General features: G+C 41.3%; 1 protein-coding gene across 1 annotated transcript in view; it reads right to left on the bottom strand.

The window, feature by feature from the left end:
• LOC136009996 (pericentrin-like) overlaps nt 1–21379 on the bottom strand; it is a 79214-nt gene that overhangs the window by 36750 nt on the left and 21085 nt on the right. The window contains exons 17-26 of the mRNA XM_065670563.1: nt 20061–20637; nt 18536–18769; nt 17124–17288; nt 14474–14620; nt 12191–12342; nt 11198–11412; nt 10526–10752; nt 8616–8778; nt 7334–7477; nt 181–410 (exon numbers count right to left, since the gene is read on the bottom strand). Coding sequence (XP_065526635.1) covers nt 181–410; nt 7334–7477; nt 8616–8778; nt 10526–10752; nt 11198–11412; nt 12191–12342; nt 14474–14620; nt 17124–17288; nt 18536–18769; nt 20061–20637 — 2254 coding nt within the window. The remainder of the gene's footprint in view (nt 1–180; nt 411–7333; nt 7478–8615; nt 8779–10525; nt 10753–11197; nt 11413–12190; nt 12343–14473; nt 14621–17123; nt 17289–18535; nt 18770–20060; nt 20638–21379) is intronic.

Genomic DNA, 21379 nt, shown 5'->3' on the forward strand with positions numbered 1-21379 from the left:
GTAATACTACAGAAAGGGAATTTTAAAACTACCTTTACATGACTACAATACCAAGGTCTTAATTTCAAACAAAATGGAAAGTATCCCATTTTAGGGACAATCTTCCCAGTCTCAGTCACAAGCCAGAAGGAGTATTTATCACCTCCAAAGCTATGGAAGGGTGGTACCAAGCTTGCTTACATCCATGAATTGTCGCTGTTTTTTAAGCTGTTTTTCAAGCACTTGAATTTGCTGTTTTAATTCAGCAACCTCCAATAGCTGAGTAGCCAGGTCCTGATTACTATGCAGTTGTTCTTCCAGTTCCACCTCCAACACTTTCATTTGAGAGCGTAAGTTGGAATGGTCCTTTTCTGCCTGACACTGAAGATCTAATTTCTCCTTTGCTAAAAATTCTACTTCCTTCAGTAGACCTGAAGAGGGACACAAAAATAACAAAGTTACCAGTGCAGGGTACAAAAATCAAATTGAGTTGAAGATGAGGTTAAATTCAGCATCAACACCAAAGGCAAAATCCCCGGAAATGCAAGAGACATAAAAGGAAGTGTGATACCTGACTGCTGATTGTGTCTCTGAAAGGCCTCTCCAACAGGACTACTGTACGTTATACTGAAGGAGGACATGGGCATCTGTTCTCAGTCCCAAAGTGAATCCCATCTGGAGATATTCTGGGCACATAGAAAGCTTTCACTTTCACCGCTGAAGACCTCAGTTCCAGAGAGTCCCATCTCACCTGACCACAACCTTGCCCTCTCAGCCACAGATCCATACTCTTCCTGACCCATAGGCTCTTTCCAAACCAATTCCTCAGTCCTCCAAATTCATTCCATTCCAGGTGTGCTCCATCCCTAAGTTAAAGCTCCACACCCCACTGTCAGCCACCTAGTCTCTCAAACCCATCCTTCTATCCTAAATCCTCACCACTCCTTTCATCCCATCCTACTTCAAGTCTCTTCCTAATCAAGCCATCCAACAACAAACTCTCAATTCTTCCAAACTGCTGTGCATAGATCCTCCTTAGATCTCCAACATCCAGAGACAGGTCAGCCCCTCAATTACTCCTCTGCCCCATGCAATGCTGGATACCGCTCCTGCTGTCTATACTGTTGAGCTGGCACCCAGTACATCTTTTCAGTGTCCAGCCCTCCCCTGATGCTAACTGCTATGAGAAAACGAAGTCAATCTTGTTCTCTGAACCTGAGTGGGGATTAAAACCCAAAGAAAAGTCACACTTACAGAAACTTAGCCCAGTGCCAAGAGAAGAAAACTGGGAAAAAGATAGCACATATTTGCCCTACACAGACTGCAAAAGAAATACCACAAATTCAAAAACGTACATAGCTCGGGGTTATTTAAGTTATTAAGAACTAATTTACAGCTACAAACTGCATTTTCAATCAGCTGGATGTACTGAATCCACTGTTTAGGAGACTCAAACTGAAACTGTATTGTGACTGCACTTAGAACAAAACTATTTTAATGTGAATATCGCTAAGTAACCTGAACATGAAACTAGATGTCTGCCTATTTAATATTCAAAGCAGGGTCCTGCAAGAGCTCTTTACTTTACTTTCAAGTGTTCCATTATTCATCCTAAACGTTTTCAGCCATAGAGAACAAGGTAAGTGTATGATTCCAATAAGGTCATCCAGCCCACTTCCCAAAACGGGACAATTCCCTTTTCTAAGCATGACCAGCTCAATCCACATGATTTCTGATTGAACATCAATTAAAGCTGTTGTCCAAACCTTCAAAACCCAAGTGATTCCACAGCCTCTTGACAACATATTTTCTAGTGCTTCACTATCCACAAGCATTTAATGAAATTTATAGACACTTTAAAATAAGCCAAGAAACACGAACATTTCCATGTGCATGCTTAAGAGGAAAAGCATCACAAGCTTAGAATGATGCAATAGCATTTTCATTAAACATTGGAGAACATGCCAGCAGAGTAATGATAACAACAGAATGCACAGGGACTGGGAAGACTGTCTCTGGAAATTAAAGAGACTGGACAAAGAGAAAAAGTAAAGCAGATTCTGTTCGGGGACAAAAATACAGACTAAATGTTTACTATTTTATATATAAATATAGACTAAATATAGAGTAATAGCTCTGGGGCCCCCAGCACAAGAGGGATGTGGAGCTGTTGGAGCAAGTCCAGAAGAGTCAAGAAGCAGCTCCAGTGCCTAAAGGAGCTCCAGGAAACCTGGAGAGGGGCTTTGGACAAGGGCCTGCAGGGGCAGGCCAAGGGGAATGGCTTTAACCTGCCTCAACAGGGGAGACTGAGATGAGCTCTTAGGCAGAAGCTCTTCCCTGGGAGGGTGCTGAGGCGCTGGCACCTCCTCAGACAGAATTGCACCTTAATGGAATACAAGTCATTAGCTAACAGATTTTATGTGAAATTGAAAATGTTACATAGAAAGCAGGTATCATATTTTGGCAGTCTCAGTAAGCGCAATCTGTTTGGGTTGTGTTTTAAGCACATGTTCCCCAAGTGTATCAGTATATTTTCAAGCCATATGAACCATCAATCACAGATTTGTTTCTTTGCATGGACAAACCTGCTGTTTTGTGAATGCTAATTCAGATCATGCAATGCCACTGTGGTAATACCCCGGCACGCTCCTCCCCTCTCCCAAGATCACCATTAGCAAATGCCAAGCTCCAGCCAAAGTGCATTTGATTAGCAAGGCCATTCTATCCACATTAGTACTACACATCAGAAAAGGGAGGAGGTGTCAACTTTTCAAGGCATAGGACATGTCAATCCACTCCAAACAAGATGATTCTCATAATATTTTCCACATTCTATAAGCAATTCCAAACCAGAGGAAGAGTACTACTGATGGCTGGGGTGGGAGCTAGGTTAGCTCTGACACCCTTACCAGCTCAGGTTAGATGTTCCCTCTCTCTGAGTGCATATCAGCACATTTCAGTACAATGAGGTGCTTACCAAAATTAAGTTAAATAAAAATATGTTTGAGGGACACCTGAATGGGACAGAAGGAATAAAGACACAGTAATGGGTAAGAGCCCTGTGTAGCCTTTTAATTCTAATGGGAATTTACCTACAACACCACTTTTTATTCACCTAAGGGACGTGCTTTTCCCAGCTCACATCCTTTGGGGGAAAAGTCCAGAAACAAGAGAATACATGTAAGAATACACACATGTATGTGTATGAATAAAATTAGTCTACAAACATACGATTCTTCTATTTTGAGTAGATCGTAAAACATAATCATGACAGCAATGAATTTATCAGACCTAAATGTTTGCTGCTCAGGAGGTTCAGTGTGCACATGTAAGATCAGGAGGGGAAAAAAGATATTAAAAAATGTCTCTTTCAATTTGGCACCTACAAATTTTACTTCAGCATCAGACCTCCAATACGAGCATAAAATTTCACGTATCTGGATGGTGGCTACAGGGATGCTGGAGAAGGACTCTTCATCAGGGACTGTAGTGACAGGACAAGGGGTGATGGGTTCAGACTGAAAAAAAGGAAGGTCATGTTGGAGATGAGGCAGAAGCTCTTCCCTGGGAGGGTGCTGAGGCGCTGGCACAGGGTGCCCAGAGAAGCTGTGGCTGCCCCATCCCTGGCAGTGTTCAAGGCCAGGTTGGACACAGGGGCTTGGAGCACCCTGCTCTAGTGGAAGGTGTCCCTGCCCATGGCAGGGGGTTGGAACTGGATGAGCTTTAAGGTCTTTTCCAACCCAGACCATTCTATCATCCTTATTGCTTGTTTTTGGTTTCACTGTTGCTCCCCTAACTAAGCCTTCCTTCCCATTCTTCTCCCCTTTTTTTCTGATCTACCTCCCCATTCAGTTCCATTTCTCTAGCCTCCCTCAGACTTCCTTCAACTTTCACTGTCTTTTTGAGCTCCCTATTTTACATCACCTCAAATATTTTTCTTTTGCCCCCCCAATCATTCTGACAGCTCACTATGAAGGCGTGAGAAGCTCCCAGCAAATTACAACCCACTCCATCCCCTCAAAAGAAAAATGAATCTGGGAAACATGAAGATAATAGTACAAGGTATTTTAAGCCTAATAGCAGCAAAACTAGGGTTTTTTTCCCCCCCTTTAAATACTGGTCAGCTGAATATTCTTAATTTTAGTTGTTTTCTGCTGTATCACAGAAGTAATAACTTTCTTTTTGCCAAGATATTTATAATCTCAGTAATTTGTTGGGACTGTTCATGAAGTACTATTCCTCTTTGTTAAAATCAAAACTAGCAATTCATTCACTCAGGTGCTACAGCAACCCAAACCAGAAAAACCCCACACTCATCATTACAAACCTGAACCTTCTTTTTGTGCTACATTAGCAATAGGTGTTCCTAGAAATCAAAACAGACGGACATGTACAAGACAAGAACAGGACACTGTGATCCATTCCAGCTTCTAAATCACTAGAAATTCATATGCAAACAGATAGCTCCTACCTCTTATTCAGCAAATATGCACTTCACCTTTATTATGACACAAAGCTCCTGATGATATACATTGATCCATGTCTGGAATTAGATCAGAGCTACTATAGAAATGTGTTTGCATTATAACCATGCAAGTGGGTTGCAATATTCTTGGCTTTTTTATTCCTTCAAGGGGATTCTAAGTAGGATTTAGTCCAGCAGGACTCACTGGCACAGACTTACAGACTCTGTAATCTGTCATACATTTCCATGAGACACAGATGTACTTGTGTTCAACAACTGTGGAATGATTTGGCATTTCCTGTAGGATGTATTACTCTATGCCATAACCACTGTTGTAAAGCAAGCACAACATGCACTTAGTTTCAGTTACAGCCCCTGAATCTGTTTCTATTCAACTGCCTTTCCCTTGAGGAAGAGGGCTCTTTCTCAACCTCTTCCTCTGCTTACTGGTATAAATGAGGGCAGGGTCCGTAAGCCAGAGCAATCTGCACAAGACCACTTATTCCTTTTTCTCTTACGGTAATAGTAAGATATTATTCAGACGCCATATGAGAGATCAAAGATGGGCACAACTTTTAACGCTAATACATGTTCTCTACTTTTTCATAGGGCCTGTAGCAACAGGACAAGGGCTGATGGTCTTAAACTAAAGAGGGGACATTCAGCCTAGCTTTAAGGAAGAAATTCTTTACACTGAGAGTGGTGAAACACTGGCACTGCTTGCCCAGAGAAGTGGTAAATGCCCCATCCCTGAAAACATTCAATGTCAGGCTGGATGGGGATTTAAGCAATCTGGTCTAGTTGCTGGTGACAGGGTTGGCAGGAATGTCCTCTGAGGAGTGGCTGCGCACTCTGGGTTTGTCTCGTTTGGAGATAAGGAAGCTGAGGGGTGACCTTATTGCTCTCCGCAGCTTCCTGAGGAAGGGACATGGGAGAGGGAAGTCCTGATCTCTTCTCCCTGTTACCCAATGATAGGATGCGTGGGAACAGATCAAAGCTGCACCAGGGGAAGTTTAAACTGGACAGAAAGAAGCATTTCTTTACTGAGAGGGCATTAAAACACTGCAACAGCATTTCCAGAAAGGTGGTCAATGCCCCAAGCCTGTCAGTTCTAACAGGCATTTGGACATGTCTTTAATAACATGCTGTCACTTCAGGGATGACCAAGAGTTGTCAAGATGATTGTTATAGGTCCTTTCCAACTGAAAATATTCTACTCCATTTCAGTTGAAGATGCCCCTGCTCACTGCAGGTGGGTTGGACTAGAAGACCTTTAAAAGTTCCTTCCAACCCAAACCCTTCTATGATTCTATGTACGACATGAGTATTTTGATTGCACTACATTTGAAAGGTCAAGTGCAAAGCCAAAAGGAAGAACACTGAAGGATGTCTGCCCATGACAGCAGGGCAATGGTGGAGTCAGAAGTTGGAAGAGTAGGTGAAAAGCAGCAAAGTTAAGAGAAGAAGAGAAGATGAGGTGGGGGAGAGGCAAGAGGCAGATGAGTTGCAGAGAAATGATACAGCAGGACTGAAAGTCAGGCAGGAGTCTACACAGGGGCTCCTGAGGAGTGGACAGATTAACTGCAACATACAGATTGTGTCCAGTCAAACGCAGAAATGGAAAGGCGGTGATGCCAAATGATAAAGTATCTGGTGGAAGGCGATACAGAGAAATTCACTTACAGACATATTAGAATGACATTGAGGCTGCAAATTCAAGAAGTCAAAATTATAGAAAGCTATTCAAATGGTTCAGAAATTCATTAAGAACCAGCATAACCTATCTTGAGTTCCTGCACAGTGTAAGCCATGTAACATCCCTGAATCTTCTTCCACGAATCAGAAAAACATCTTACATGTAAGCCTGCTATGTTACACTGAGATTCTTCAGGGGTTTTATTAAATCACTGCTGTCACTGTTTAAATGTATGCTGTTTCATTTGCAGTGTGAATTACCACAGCACCAACTTCCACTCATGGAGTGTTATAAGACTCTATATAGTATGTTGAAAAGTTGTCCTCTATCCTACTCCACTTCCTTACACAAACTTCCTGTAGTTAGTTTACATGATATAACGTATCTGTGGGTCTGAGGGAGTCATGAAGTGAGAGAATGAATTATGCAGACTGCTTATTTACATCTACTTACATGAGTTTGATTTGGTATTTCAGTGTTTGGCTATGGCTAGCAGGGAACCACCCTTTGTTTAAGGGTGGCTTAAGAGTGGTTTAAGGGTGACCTTAAAGTTTGAATACTTGCCTCACCCTATCCTCTCCAACAACACTATCTCATCCAGCTTTTTCAACCTATATACTTTCTCCTTTAAAAACCTCAGCACACTTTGAGCTTGATCATTAAAATCTTTCCACAGTCGCCCTTACTGAAGTTTTGACTGGACAAGGCTGGGGAGCAGGGGAAAAGCTTATGTATGAAACTGGATACACATCATCACCACAATTTTTTCATAATTCAAACAACCGCCCAAGACAATTTTATTTCTTCTGTCATTATTAAGCTATCTCTTTAGGCGTGGAAGCAGTCAAAACCTTTGAATCTCCAACTCTTCTCTTTGTAGTGTCAAATAACCAGCACTTCAGTTACTAACTAGATGCTAATTATCTGTTGCAACTAACTACCTGTAGGTACGTAATACACGCCTCTCATTTTCTCACCTTCCATTTCTAACTAAGCATACAACTATAGCAACACTCTTCACTTACAGTACTATCATCTTAGAAGCAAAACATCAGTTGCTTTACTTTCTTATCCCCTGCCAACCTCTGTACCAGACAGAGCGGCTCACTAGGGTCATCAAACCAAAGACTGATACGCTACAGAAACGCATGGTAGCTTGCCCTGACTGGAGATATAAAACACCCACTCCTCACCAAGGATTGCTTGCTCCTGGGTTAGCTCCTGGAAGCGTTCACGCATATTCTCCAGCTCCACAATAAGGCGACGTTCAGATTCCTCTTTCAGATTCAAGGCCTCTTCCAAGGCAGCTTTTTCTGCAACATAGCCTTCAATAATGCCTAAAATCCCAAGTTGGAATGCAAATAAAGCAATGGACAAACTCATCTGTTAGAACAAAGCAGCTTGAAAACACGAGTAAAATTTCTTCGCCAACAATGGAAGGCAACATAGAAAGGAAAAAGTATGAGATGACTTAAACTGAACTGTAGTTAGGCTTTTTGAATGATCTTAAAGAATAACATGTATCAGTTAATGTAACTAATGAGGCTGCCATAGCACAAAATATCTCCAGATATGTAGAATGTATATGGGGATTGTTAAGCCTGGATGACCTGGGACCACCTCACAACATAGGACAGTCTGACACATCTTCTGCTGGGTGCTGAGGTTTGTAGAAATAGATTCTTCACGGAGTAAGATCAAATGTTAGATTCAGAGCCCAAGAAATCCAAGAATTATTCACAGAAGGAAGGAAACAGGATTTTGGAAAGACTAAATAAGCTTGAAGGAGTATGAATGAGAAGAGGACTGGAAAGCAAATGCCACGATTAGGAAGAGAAGCTCAACTTGAGGGACACAGAAACCCTCAAAGATTCTCCTACATAAAAGCAATGACCTTAAGTCATCATCGTCACAAGGGGGGGATTAGACTGATATATACAGTCTGTGGTAGCACCAAGATTAACAGCCTCAGCCTTTTTTGTCTCTCTTACAGAATCTCTTTATGGCTTGTGCTACTATCAAACGTTGCTCTAGTTTATGCGAACCCTTCCAAGGACAGACAAGTGGGCTGATTTACACTGGGAGTGTATCTTGTCAATAATCCAAGCTCCCATATCCAGACACACAGGAATGCAAACTGCTGTTTTAAAAATGATGGTATGTTTCACATGCAGTCACTTGTATAAGAATGGGACTAAGCACTACCACACTTGCCCCAGGGAAATGCATAAGGGAATTAAGTAGTAGATTTGCAAGAGAAGACCCAAGCTTCAAGTAACTTAGCAATGTGAAATGCAGAAAATAGATTAAAAAGTTGGACTTAGTCTGAAAGGTCTTTTCCAACCTAGTAGAGTCTATGATTCCAAACAGGCAAATCAACAGCAGAAGTCACAAAAAGCATATTGTAAGTATTTGGAGGCATGAGCTATGAGAAAATGACACTGAAACCTCCTTCTGTTGGTTTCATTTTCTTACCCTCTGCTTTATGAAGCTCTAACGCCAGCTGATTCTTGGCCTTACTCTCCTCACCGAGGCACTCCAGGAGCTCCTTGTGCTGACTTACCACTTGGGCCGTTTCCTGATTCTGGCGGCTGAATTCTTCTTCAAACTGCGCTTGGTTTTCATGCATTTTCTCCAGCTATAAATAAATCATTGCCCCTCACATCAGACCCTGAATGTACATGCAATCTAATAATAGTAACTAATAGGCATTTAAACATAAACCTTATTTTTGTAATAACATTAATGCATTAAGGTCCAGGCTTTCAAATTTCATTTCGGTATTAGGTTGGACTTGGCCCAAAACCCCTGGACACTTTGGTGACTCCCTGTACTCACATACCTGTATTTTTACCACAAATCTTCCCTAGGGACGAAAGTTTCTTTACTGTGCATAAAAAGAGACACCTTTTAGTTGGCTAAACTGCTCAGTTCAACAGTTCCTGAGCCACTTGAAATTAAAAGTAACCCCCCATATTCTTCAAGAGATTCAGGCATATCTAATAGAAAGTGAAGTCAATACATTAACAGGTTCCCAAGGTATGGATGGCACCAGTTCTCAGAGACAAGGCATCTTGCATTCCTATTATCATTAGGGACTGTAGTGACAGGACAAGGGGTAACGGGTTCAAACTTAAACAGGGGAAGTTTAGATTGGATATAAGGAAGAAGTTCTTTACTGTGAGGGTGGTGAGGCACTGGAATGGGTTGCCCAAGGAAGTTGCGAATGCCCCATCCCTGACGGTTTTCGTGTCCAGGTTGGACAGAGCCTTGGGTGACATGGTTTAGTGTGAGCTGTCCCTACCCATGGCAGGGGGGTTGGAACTAGATGATCTTAAGGTCCTTTCCAACCCTAACTATTCTATGATTCTATGTGCAATGTCTCAAGTTCAACTAGTGCAACCCTGTTCCCATTTAGTTTGTATTTAGCTTATCCTGGTGGAGAGAAGTTGGAGATAACCAGGATTTCACAAATGTAAGCACAGTATGCTGGAATGCAGCTGGTGATGTGACCTAAAATCTACATCTGCCATGGCTTGGGCAAGAGCTTTAACCACAAGTTAGTTCCATACTAGTGGAACCAGCACCAGTACCCAAAAGTACAAGTTGAATCACCTCATTCTAGGAGGGACATTTTAAGATTGTGAATACGCATCTCACATAGATGCTTATCTCTAGGTTGCACAAAATACCTAACAAGAAAATGAATTTCAGATATATTCCTTCCCTTCACATTTTTTCTTAAATTAGGGGCTTCCTTACTCAACACATTAATTACTGTTGCACTACATTCGGTGCTCTAAATGTATACAGTACTCTGGCATCTACCTCAGATATACAATTTCTCCTCCCAAAGCTGAATGCCTAGACACTTCAAAACTCAGTATGGAAATACTCAAATCCTTTCACGAGAGCAAGTCCAGTTCCTTTTAGCACAGTATATAATTACAAGGATGTTTGCTTGCTGCATATTTCCTAAACATTTTCACCTGGGACTGAGCTTTCTTGAACCTACTTAGCAATGTTGAAGAAGTATTGATGTGAAGTGCAATGAAACCCCCTCAAAATCACTTAACTCTTGGTCTCCTGAAGTTACCAAATGCATCTAAAATCCTAATTTAAACCTACTTAAGCAACCGACTTACAGCCTTCCTTAGGATCTGCTAGAAGAGAAAAAGAAATTGTTGAAGAACAGTTGTTGAAGAAGTTGTTTATAAGAAGAGCAAAACCTTTACTGTAAGAAGCAGGGGATGTACACGCTTCCCTATATTGATAACTTGTTATGTATTCAGACAAAATCAGTTTCTTTTTAGTAGCCAATCCTACAGACAGAGAATTCACATTTTTGGTGTAATGATACATCTATATAGATTCAAAAGTTTTACTTGTTTAGTTGATTCTGTAACCAGTTCCAGAAGTCTCTCCACTGCAGTGTGCAACCGGCGGCAAGTTTTCAGTATCATCTCTTCATTTTCACATGCCAATTCTGGCTTTGCAAAAACACTTTCACATAAGTATTGGCTCAATTCAGACCCCTCGTCAGTCACTGCAGACAGCTGGTTGTCTTCTGTGAGAGTTTCATCAAGCAGCTCATCGACTGGAGACACGCAAGCTATTTTAAACCACAAAATAATGACACAGAACTGGCCACTCAGATAACAACTGACAGACAGTAACATTGGTTAGTCCTGAGGCTGTATTACGAGGTGAAAACTTGTAATCAGTCAGCCAGGATTGAAAAACCAACATTTGGAATTATTGTGCTATACATCAGGGCTTGAACCTCTGCGTTCATCAAGTTCCTCTTTCCTGCTCTATCATTTATTCAACCTTTTCCAGCAACATAAACTAAAATAGTACTACTACTAAGTTGCACTATTGAAAGAATTAAAACAAAAGAATGCTGACAGACACAGTGTGGAGCAACTTTGACAGAGACACAGAAAACTGCAACAAGAGATATCCCCTTTCTAAACCTCAGCCATATAAAAGGAAATGAAAAGGCATTTTTCAAGGAAGTGAACTGATTACATTCAGTTATGCAGATTTGTACTCACTTTTCTCTAGGTGATGCTTTTCTTTGGCTTTGAAATACTGCATGAATCCCATTTCTTCCATAATACTGTGACTTTCTCTAGAATTTCCAAAAGACTCACTATCATCAAGGCAAAGACCAATCTTGCTACTGATAAGGTCCTCAACGGCTATTGTGGCCTTCACCAACTCCATAAGCAATTTCAGAACATGCTGGTAAGATTCCTGCAGTTTTTTCCTAGAACAAAAGATACTGAACACTTAAAAAACTGCAAGCACATGATTTAACACACTCTGAGCCTACTGAAAAACTGACAGTCTAAAATGGCCACAGTTGGGACTTATCAGTGAAGATGATTTAGATGACTCAAAAAACAAGGCCATTTCCACAGAGCAAAACCCCTTTGTCTTCTCCACAGGTAGATGGAGAGATCATACTGCAATAACAAGCATCTCCGGTTTCCATTTTCTGTGGAAGTACCAGTAGGGAGAACACATCTACTACTATAGTATCTGTGACACCCCAGTAACTAGGGGTGTTCTGGCAGAGTAGACAACAAAAATGAGTTAGGAACACATTTTAGTGTTAAAAAGTTTATTCAGCATGATAGATTCTCTAACCCACACATTCCAATGCCATATCAAACCAATCCCCACTGCACTGAAAGGTTTCAGTGACCAAGAGGCCTTTCCCATTTTCTCGCTTTTTCCAAGAAAACGGACAGTGGAAACCCCAAAACACCAAGGTCTCCAAGGAAACATGGAAAACAAATCACAAATCTGACTCTGCATATCAAGATAGTTTGGTAACTTAAAGCAACACAACCAAACAAAAAAATGACCCCAAAACCACACATACCAAAAAGCTTGCAACCAAAACCAGTATATCGGCATCCTGCACTATTCATTTGGGCTGGCTTAATTTTGCCTAGTTATTAATTTCTTTATGAAAAGTGAGAAAACAAGCAAACAGAACAACCATTCACTAAGCATTAGGTAACCCAAGATGAACAAACCTTTCCTCCTTGGATTGCTCAATATCAGATCTCAACATGGCTACCAAATTTCCTCCTTCTAGGTTTTCTCTATCCCGCCGCTCAAGGAGTGTTTCCAGTTCAGAGTTGGTCTCCTCCATTCCATGGTTTAAAAGCTCCACTTTCTTTTCCAGCTGTGGAAAATACAGCAACAATGCAACAAAATTGATAATTTTGCCTAAACTTTGAACTTCACCCAATGACCTTATCCTTCATCACCTTGGATATATCCACACAATCGTCGTCTCCTAAATTATTAGAAATGGATAGCAGAAAGAGTAAAAATGAATGGTCTGGTTTTCAGTTCTCCATTTCTGACATTGATTTTTCCTCAGGGAGCTGCCTCCCTTGTATTCAGACCCAGAAAATGCAAAAAGCTCATAAAAACTTTGTGTTAAACTTCAGTTTGCTCTTGGTTTGTTGTCACTGCTATGCCTCAAAGTCACTAAGCAATGTCCTAGCATGAATTTTGACACTGTAGCACACAAACCTAAACAGTAACTTGATCCAGTATCATCAGTGCCAGCCTTCTTTGCTTTGAGCTCTGCCTGAAACAAGTTTCTATAAATATGTTTTCTCTCCTCATATTTATTTCTGATGACACCCACCTCTAACCAATGAGAAATATATATTAAAATACATATATGTATGTATATACCCACCTCTGACTACCAGATTCAGCTGCCAAAGAATCTGTGCTATTTTGTTAGAAACTTTGTCTCGTAAGTAAGCCAATAAATTAGTCCAAATATCTGTTTGGGAGGAAACTGGACGCAAAGAACAGCATTCTACCCCCATACCAACCTTCCCACCCCTCACCAAATCCTGCAGGAACAGCAGCAAACAATAATGCACTTTTTCCCACAGAAGAAAGTCTCACTCCCAGTTCTTACCATTAAACATACAGGCCTAACAGAACAGTCTAATATATCAAATTCACATTTTGGTCAGAGCTACTTGAACTGTGAGTGAAGACATGAACGTTTTCTTTACCTTCGGTTTTGAAAACTCAAAGCTATTATTTCAATCTTGGAGAAAGACTTTAACATTTCTAAACTTCCCAAGTAATGCAGAATCCTTTTCAAGCTGTTCCTCTCTTGTGGTATTCGAGATTCAACTTAGGTATTTGCTTTACAGGAGACATAAAATTTCATTTTGTTTGGCAAACAATATTCTCTTTGCCATTTGTGGATAGAAACTTCCCATTTGCCTGTCTTACTTCCTCCAAACTATAGCTTGGTTGGTCTAACAAAAGCTGCTAGAGCACTATTTTCTTAACAAAAAATTGATAGATACAGCGGCATCAATACATTGACAACAAAAAGGCAAATATCCAACCTTCTGTAGGCAGTGTTAATAGCCCTGAAAATGGGGATGTTGGGTGAGGAGAAGCTTTCCATAACCTAGCTTCACTGAGTGCTTGAGCCCAGAACCACCCCATGTGCTGGGCTGCACCCCCGAAGCATAAGTAGCAGCTCAGGGAGGGGATTCTGCCCCTCTGCTGTGCTCTGGGGTGACACCCCCTGCAGTCCTGATACAGCTCTGGGGCGACAGCACAAGAGGGACCTGGAGCTGCTGGAGTGAGTCCAGAGGAGGCCATGGAGATGCTGCGAGGGCTGGAGCAGCTCTGCTCTGGAGCCAGGCTGGGAGAGCTGGGCTGGGTCAGCCTGGAGAAGAGAAGGCTCCTGAAGGGGAGACCTCAGAGCAGCTCCAGTGCCTAAAGAGGCTGCAGGAAACCTGGACAGGGGCTTTGGACAAGGGCCTGTAGGGACAGGCCAAGGGGAATGGCTTTAACCTGCCAGAACAGGGGAGACTGAGATGAGCTCTTAGGCAGAAGCTCTTCCCTGTGAGGGTGCTGAGGCGCTGGCACAGGGTGCCCAGGGAAGCTGTGGCTGCCCCATCCCTGGCAGTGTTCAAGGCCAAGTTGGACACAGGGGCTTGGAGCACCCTGCTCTAGTGGAAGGTGTCCCTGCCTGTGGGTGGGGGGCCAGAACTGGATGAGTTTTAAGGGTCCTTTAAACCCAAACCAGTGTGGGATTCTACGAAATAGCTGGACCAGTTTTCAAGCCAATACTCAAGTTAAATTTCTATGTTAACTGCTCTAGCACTACAACTAAGAGACAGAGACCATCATACCTGACAACTATCAATCACAAGAAGACAAACAGTCCCTCTACACACATCTTGACAAAGGTGAGAGCACTGTGTTAAAATACAGCCACAAGAGCACATTTAAAGTCTAGGTTTAAAATCCTTTCCACGCACCTGCGTAATTATTGCCGCTTTTTCCTGCAGTTGGGATGATAGCATCTCCTGCTCCTTCTGGTGAGCAGCCTGTGCCTTCTCCCTCTCCTGAATCAACATCTGCTCCTTGTCATGCAGTGATGCCTTTTTTTCAGCTTCAAATTCTTCCTGCATAAGTCACATAATAACTTGCTTTACAGAGAGAAAAATACCAAACAAACAAAAAAACCACCTCCAAAATCCACAACCAAACCCTCAAAATCCCCCTCTCACTTTTTCTTTACACACGTGCATGCCTTACCTCTCTGATTAGCTAGCAGTAACTTACATGGTTAACACCTCCAATCAACAAAATTATGCTGAAATGATGATTTAAAAATAATTAGGTAGATAAAGGAACTAGCTGAACGTGGTCACCGAGACCCAGGTCGTTTCACACTGCTGAGATAGCAATGAGGATAAGACAACAGATGGGTAAGTCAATATAGAGATGAACAAGTCAATATAGAGATGGACAGAAGCCACTGAAAGCAATTTCAAGTAGTACAACACTCATAGTACTGAGTTTCACATAGGAACAATGATTTACCAGAACAAATTGAGAATCTACAAGGTAGATTTACACAGCTAAATGCTCTGGAAGCTCTTCAATTGTATCTCACCTCAGAGTGCTCCAAAGCATTCTAAAATAAGGATTATCAGATATCCCCCACTCCTGCCCCAGCAAATAAGGGAGGTGAAACAAGGTCCTGGGATCTCTTCCCAGGGAAGAGGCTAAAAAGAAACCTTAATTAGTAATTGTTTCTGCAATGCCAGAATGGGAAATGAGTCTTCTTGTTCATAGTATAAAAAAACCTCAAGCCATTTGGTCTATGAACACTAATACACCCCAAGGAGATAGCTGCCATTTTCACTGATAAGTCAAGAAAACAGTTTTTCTGCAGGGCATGAAGTAAGACTTCAGAACATCTGTAGTCACCTGAGCTGTCCGGGATCCTTTGCGGAAGACTCAGCCAGTCCTTGCACTGAGTCAAACAGCAGAGTATTTAGCAGTTAGCAAGATACAAATGAAGAGACACAAGATGAGGACAAGGACCTTCCTCAGCCAGTTCAATAAACTTGTGGACTCTGAAGCAGCAGTGCATCCAGTTAAAGAGAATACTGGGCTGTAAAAATGAACTCTGAATATCTAAAATCTACAAGGGGAGGCAAAGAAAGCAAGAAAGCATGGCTGGCATGAAGACAATGGCAGAAATGAGATGGGGGAAATAGGCAGGGGAAGGCTCACTGCAAAAACATGTATCAGACCACGATTCAGTTCAGCCTGCCATTGCAAAGAGATCCAGTCAGTCTCTTCTGGTACTAAATACACATCATCAAGTTAACAAAGGCAAAAAAACCCACAAGAGACAGCTGTACTAGCAGTAGCATTATCCCTTGCCAAATGTCAACAAGAGAGGTTTCTGGTGTCCCAAATGCTAATTTAAGTGCCCAGACAGCACAAGAGAGAGAAGACCAGGAATTACTTTGGGGGTATATGTGTAACAGTCAGTCCAGTCCTGGCTTCTGTGGACTGAAGGCTGGGGTTCAGCTGAGGACAGAAATGCCAAATATATCTCCAGAAGCTTTTCAGGATATACTTGTGTCCTGTTTCAAAAGACAGCTGCACCAGACAGAGACAGGTCAAAGAATGACCATGAATCCAGAGAGGACCAGAGGTAGGAAATAGGAGAGACTTTCTGCCCATCTGCAGAACCCAGCTGTAGAGGTTTGTGGAACTGTTACGAAGAGTCCCACCTCAGGTTGGAGCACTGACAGGAACAGTAAGGATCTGCTGAAATCTCCCACGGTGCAGCAAATAAGGAGATGGTAGTTCATCTAAGTTATGTGTGCTCAACAGGTTGCTTTCACCACATGCTCACTACAGTGATAACACTGTGTAAGCACTGACCTTAGCGTGCTGGCAAGTTTCTCTGCCTCTTCTGACACAGGTTGTGCCTTCTCCGTAAGTTTAATAATGTAACATGGTCTTGTCACCTAACCAGTTGAAGGAAATTTGCACAAGGCTCAGAAGATGATAGGCAATTACTATATCATACATGAGGCCAAAGACAGAATCTTAAAAATGCTTATCAAGATGCAAGTTTGGAACTCAAATGATGACCCCAAGAAAGCAGAAATAAAGAATAACCGCAAACAAAAATCTCCTGCGCAAAGTACTTACTGTCATCACATTCTTGGTAAAACTTTAGATAACACTGAACGTGGCTTTGCCATATATATACAAGTGCAGTACACAAGGGATGATAGGCTAAGGGCATAGTTTATGCAGACAAAAAGAAGAAGTTTCAAATGATAAACTGAACAAATGTACTCAAGGAATGCTGGTTAGAGCAAAGACTGTTTGGTTCGTTTGAAGGACATCACTTCACATCCAATTCAGGATTTTAAGACAACCCTGTAAAAAATACCATAGTGTTGTAGTAACCCTGTAGTAAATACCATAACTGCTTACACAGTGCAGTGTTTCCAATGCTGCTTTTCTAGTTCTAACATTGTGAGGCAAGACAATCTAACTCAGATTGCCACTGTAGAGTCATACGGCTGGACAACAAAAACATTCAGCAGTTTAGCAGTGCCTACTCTGAAGTTCATTTCCACCAGCCCCTACCTTGAGCTGTGCAATCTGCTGCTCCAGCAGTACCTCCGACTGACACTTCAGCAGCTCAATCTCCTCCTGGAACTGGAGCTGCTGCTTCAATTTTACCTCCTCAAATTGAGCCAGAAGAGCTGTTCGTGCAGTTTCTACTTCAGAGGCTGATGCAGAAGCATACATCTGCAGACAAATAAGTAACAGAAAAGATTTTAGCCCCAGTATTATAATTAAAATAAAACCAAAACCAAAACCATCCAGCTCAACCAAATTCTTCAGAGTATTTTCACAATAGTTCTCAAGGTCATACACAGTTGCTATCTATCCCCATGCTGACTATAGAAAAAAGCAAGTTGACACATATAATTAAGAAGCAACAAGGCATTAGAAACCAAGTATCTCCTGTATTCATAGACCATTTAGGTCAGACTAACAAAGTATTCCCTACTTGTTTTTTCCAACAGACACTTCCCTAACAGAAGTTCAAAGAAACAAGTAAGAAAAAGGCAGAGAAAAAACACAGGGAGAACGTATTTTGTTGAGATGTGATTTCTCTTGCTCAAACGAGATTAAACATTACGTAGCTATATTTAATGCAGTTATCCTATGAGATAGAACGAAGTTCATTAAAAACACTAGAGAAAAGTTTGAGGGTTTTCTGTTACTTTGTTTTCTATTTTTTTTGCTACTATCCTCTCTAAGAAGACTCACTGTAGCCACCAGAATAGAGAGAATATATATAATACAGAAAAGTGAAGTCTTTATTGCTTGTGGCTGCTTGCACCAACACAAGTCAGACTGTTTATAAGACTTCTTCCTTTTCACTGTTTAAAGATAACTTAGTGTAGATGATCCAATTTTTAGCCTTCAGGATGAAAGAAAACAATCAAGCTTACGCATTTCCAACAAGAAGAAAGGGTAAAGCTTTAAGGACAACTAGTAAGACTTCCAACTCTGAGGAAACATATCTGGAAAAGTATCACCCACTATAATAGTATCTCTAACGAAAGAAGAAACCAACATTTGCAAAGGTTGTTCATTTATAAAGGCCTGAAGTGAGCAGCTACTTTCCACAAATGGTTAATAAACCTAAATTGTTACCTGTTAGTTTTCTATCAAAACGGCAGCTTTCCAATGTTTAATTAAATACGCAGCAGGAACCCAAAAGGAAGCAGCCCCCACCCCCATAAAGACAGCACTGCAAACAGGGATTTACATGTAAATACATCACATATATGAATTGTCTTAAGTTCTTCTAGATAAAGTAAGGCTTAAAAATGTTAACTTCATCTTATCTATTGGCACTATTAAAGCAAAACCATCCAAAAAGCATCTGGATATACCACCTTACTTCTAAGGTTAATAAAAATGATTTTACTTTATGATAAACTATGGATTATTTTGGGTTTAGGTATTAGCGACACTCTGACCTTTTGCTCATGTTCATGCTGTGCTTTTAGTTTCCCCAATTCTTTTTCCAGCTCCCTGGAGTATTCTTCCTTATGCTTCTTCATTTCTGTTTCATGAAGATCCTGAAGCTCTTGGAGGGCCTTTCTGTGCTTGTCCTCCATATTCAACACTTCTTCACGTAATATATCCAGGGCCAGACGTTTCTCCTCTTCCAGCAACCTTCTTTGATTTTGAAGAGCTGTGCTCAATTCATCCTGTGCAAGCATTAATTTAAAAAGGGGAGAAAAAGAATGAAATACAAATATTTTTATAACCCACTTGTAACGCACATGTCATGCTGTATCAAAGCTTAAGCAAACAGGAAAAATACTGCCTCATATAAATACATGCCTGATGAGCAGGCATACATATACATAGAATCTCAGACTGGTTTGAGTTGGAAGGGACCTTAAAGCTCATCCAGCTCCAACCCCTGCCATGGGCAGGGACACCTTCCACTAGAGCAGGGTGCTCCAAGCCCCTGTGTCCAACCTGGCCTTGAACACTGCCAGGGATGGGGCAGCCACAGCTTCTCTGGGCACCCTGTGCCAGCACCTCAGCACCCTCACAGGGAAAAGCTTCTTCCTTGTATCTAACCTGAACTTCCCTATATCATTGAAATGAGTTTATTTTTCCTATCTAGAAGTTTTAGACTCTCCTACTTACTCCTCTAGCCATGGCATCACTCCCCCTCAGCACAATCTTAAACTTTATCTTTTTGAAGTTCCTTACACTCAAGAACCATTAAAATGCAGATTTAAGATTAGTTAGCACAGATAGGACAGAAGAAAAATGCACACCTTTTCCCCCAAAGGACATCCCCTTAGCCTTTGTGGGGACAGAAACAAACACAGAATCAGAAATTTGAGAAGTGGGCACAGTGACAGTGCTTGAAAAATAGAAGATTTCTCTCTGGAAGGCTCTGAAGTTTTAGTAGTGAGCTAAGCCTTCTTACCACTTTGACTTGGAAAAGTCTTGGCATCATCTCTTACCCATCTGAACTCTCAAAAGAGCTGAAACCTCCACCCAAGATCCACTCACCAACAACCTGCTCCCAAAACCCTAACTGGAACCTTTAGAGATACCCTTCTTCTAGTCTTCCCTTTGATACTGTGCCACTGGGGAGGATCTTTAGAGTCCTAGAGATGAAGCTTAACCTACAGAATTACATTTACTTTGTCCTAATCACTTCTGAACAATTACTCTACCAGGCAGAGAAGCTCTGAAACACCAAATAGAGAGACCCTCCAATCTGAACTATGTTAAAAATATTTACCTCATTTGTACCTTTTCCACACAGAAAACTCATTAGTCTGGCCATTCAGGGAGAGGAGCAACAGACGGACTTAAATTTTCAGCTTCAGTTTCCTATTTCAGCTCACAATAAGGCCACACGAGTGTTAGCAGGAGGTTGTCAAAATACACCCCAAGAACAAGGGAAAAGGGCATCCCACACCATGTACCATGAAATTTTACCTTCTATGCCAAGTTTTCTTCCTGACTCACCTTATGAGCTGCTTCTGTTTCAACAGCCATGGCTTTAAGTTTTTCCATATGAAGGGTAGCTAACTCAATTTTCAACTTATTTTGGGAAAGCTCAAGTTCTTCAGCATGCTTTAATTTCAACATCTGTACCTCCTGATCCAAGCGTGCTTGACTCATTTTATCCTTTCCACGGAGCTGTTCTGTGTGCTGCAGCTGCAGCTTCTCAAGAGCCTGACTGTGCTCATCTCTAATATTCTGAATTTCAGACAGGTAGGATGACTCTAAGGAATCCAGGTTTGATAAGTGCTTAGCCTCCAGCTCATCGATTTGTGCCTGGTGCTTTGCCTGTAGGTCAGCAATACAAGCTTCAAGCTGGATCTGCTGTTTACTTTCTAGTGTAGTTTTAAGTGCCTCAATTTCAGCTTGGTGCTTTGTCTGAAACTCAGTTGTAAGAGACAAAATTTGCTGCTTATGCTTCTCCTGTAACTGCTGACTTTGGAGTTCCAGCTCATCGACGTGCTTCTTTTTCAGCTCTTGCAGAAGAATCTCTTGCTCAGTTGTGAATTTCTGAGTCATGGCTTTGTGTTCCTCCATAAACCTAGATTATTTCCAAGAAAGTTAAGAGAATATTGTCAAAAAGGCACCGCTTGTTTTGGTTTTAAGTTGAACTAAAATAAAACCCAAAGGAAAATAAGAAGGCCTTACTTAGCCTCCACAAATTTGATTTCGTGTTTCAAACACAGAATGAATTCAAAGCAAGCCACAATGATTTCATAGCCACATAATTGAAGGTTTATGAAGTATCACTTGTTAGTATCTGTTTACTACTAGGTAGATTGGCACCTCTATTAAATTTCTAGTAGAGAGCAACATATATTGTTCACTCTTTCTGAGGAAATACTGCAGTATGAAAGCATCTGGGATATAGCATTGTCTACACCCCAAATGTGTTATCTGTAAGTAAACCAACTGTCATAAGAATCATCCCAAAAAACATCTGGTTAAGACTGAGACATAAAACCATTTTGGAAGAGGATGTGGGATACCTGGGGGCTCCTCCAAACTCATTTCAGCTCCCTGAGGTCTGCCTAAAGCTTGACACAGAAGATTTAGTACCAGAGGTGCTGCAATTTACTGTAATCATCAAGTGTAGTATTTTCTGGATGGAGACACCAATAATTGAAAAGTGATGGCTATTTAAAGGCTGAATTTCTACTTTTAGTGTTTCCTTACTGTAATTACTTCCCTAATCTCATTCTGTGAGCATCTGTTTAGGGAGGAAAGAAGGGATAAATCTGAAGCAATGCATGCAAATACAAACATGCAGTTATTTGAGTATT

Source organism: Lathamus discolor, chromosome 3, assembly GCF_037157495.1.
Source record: "Lathamus discolor isolate bLatDis1 chromosome 3, bLatDis1.hap1, whole genome shotgun sequence".
Classification (NCBI taxonomy): Eukaryota; Metazoa; Chordata; class Aves; order Psittaciformes; family Psittacidae; genus Lathamus; species Lathamus discolor.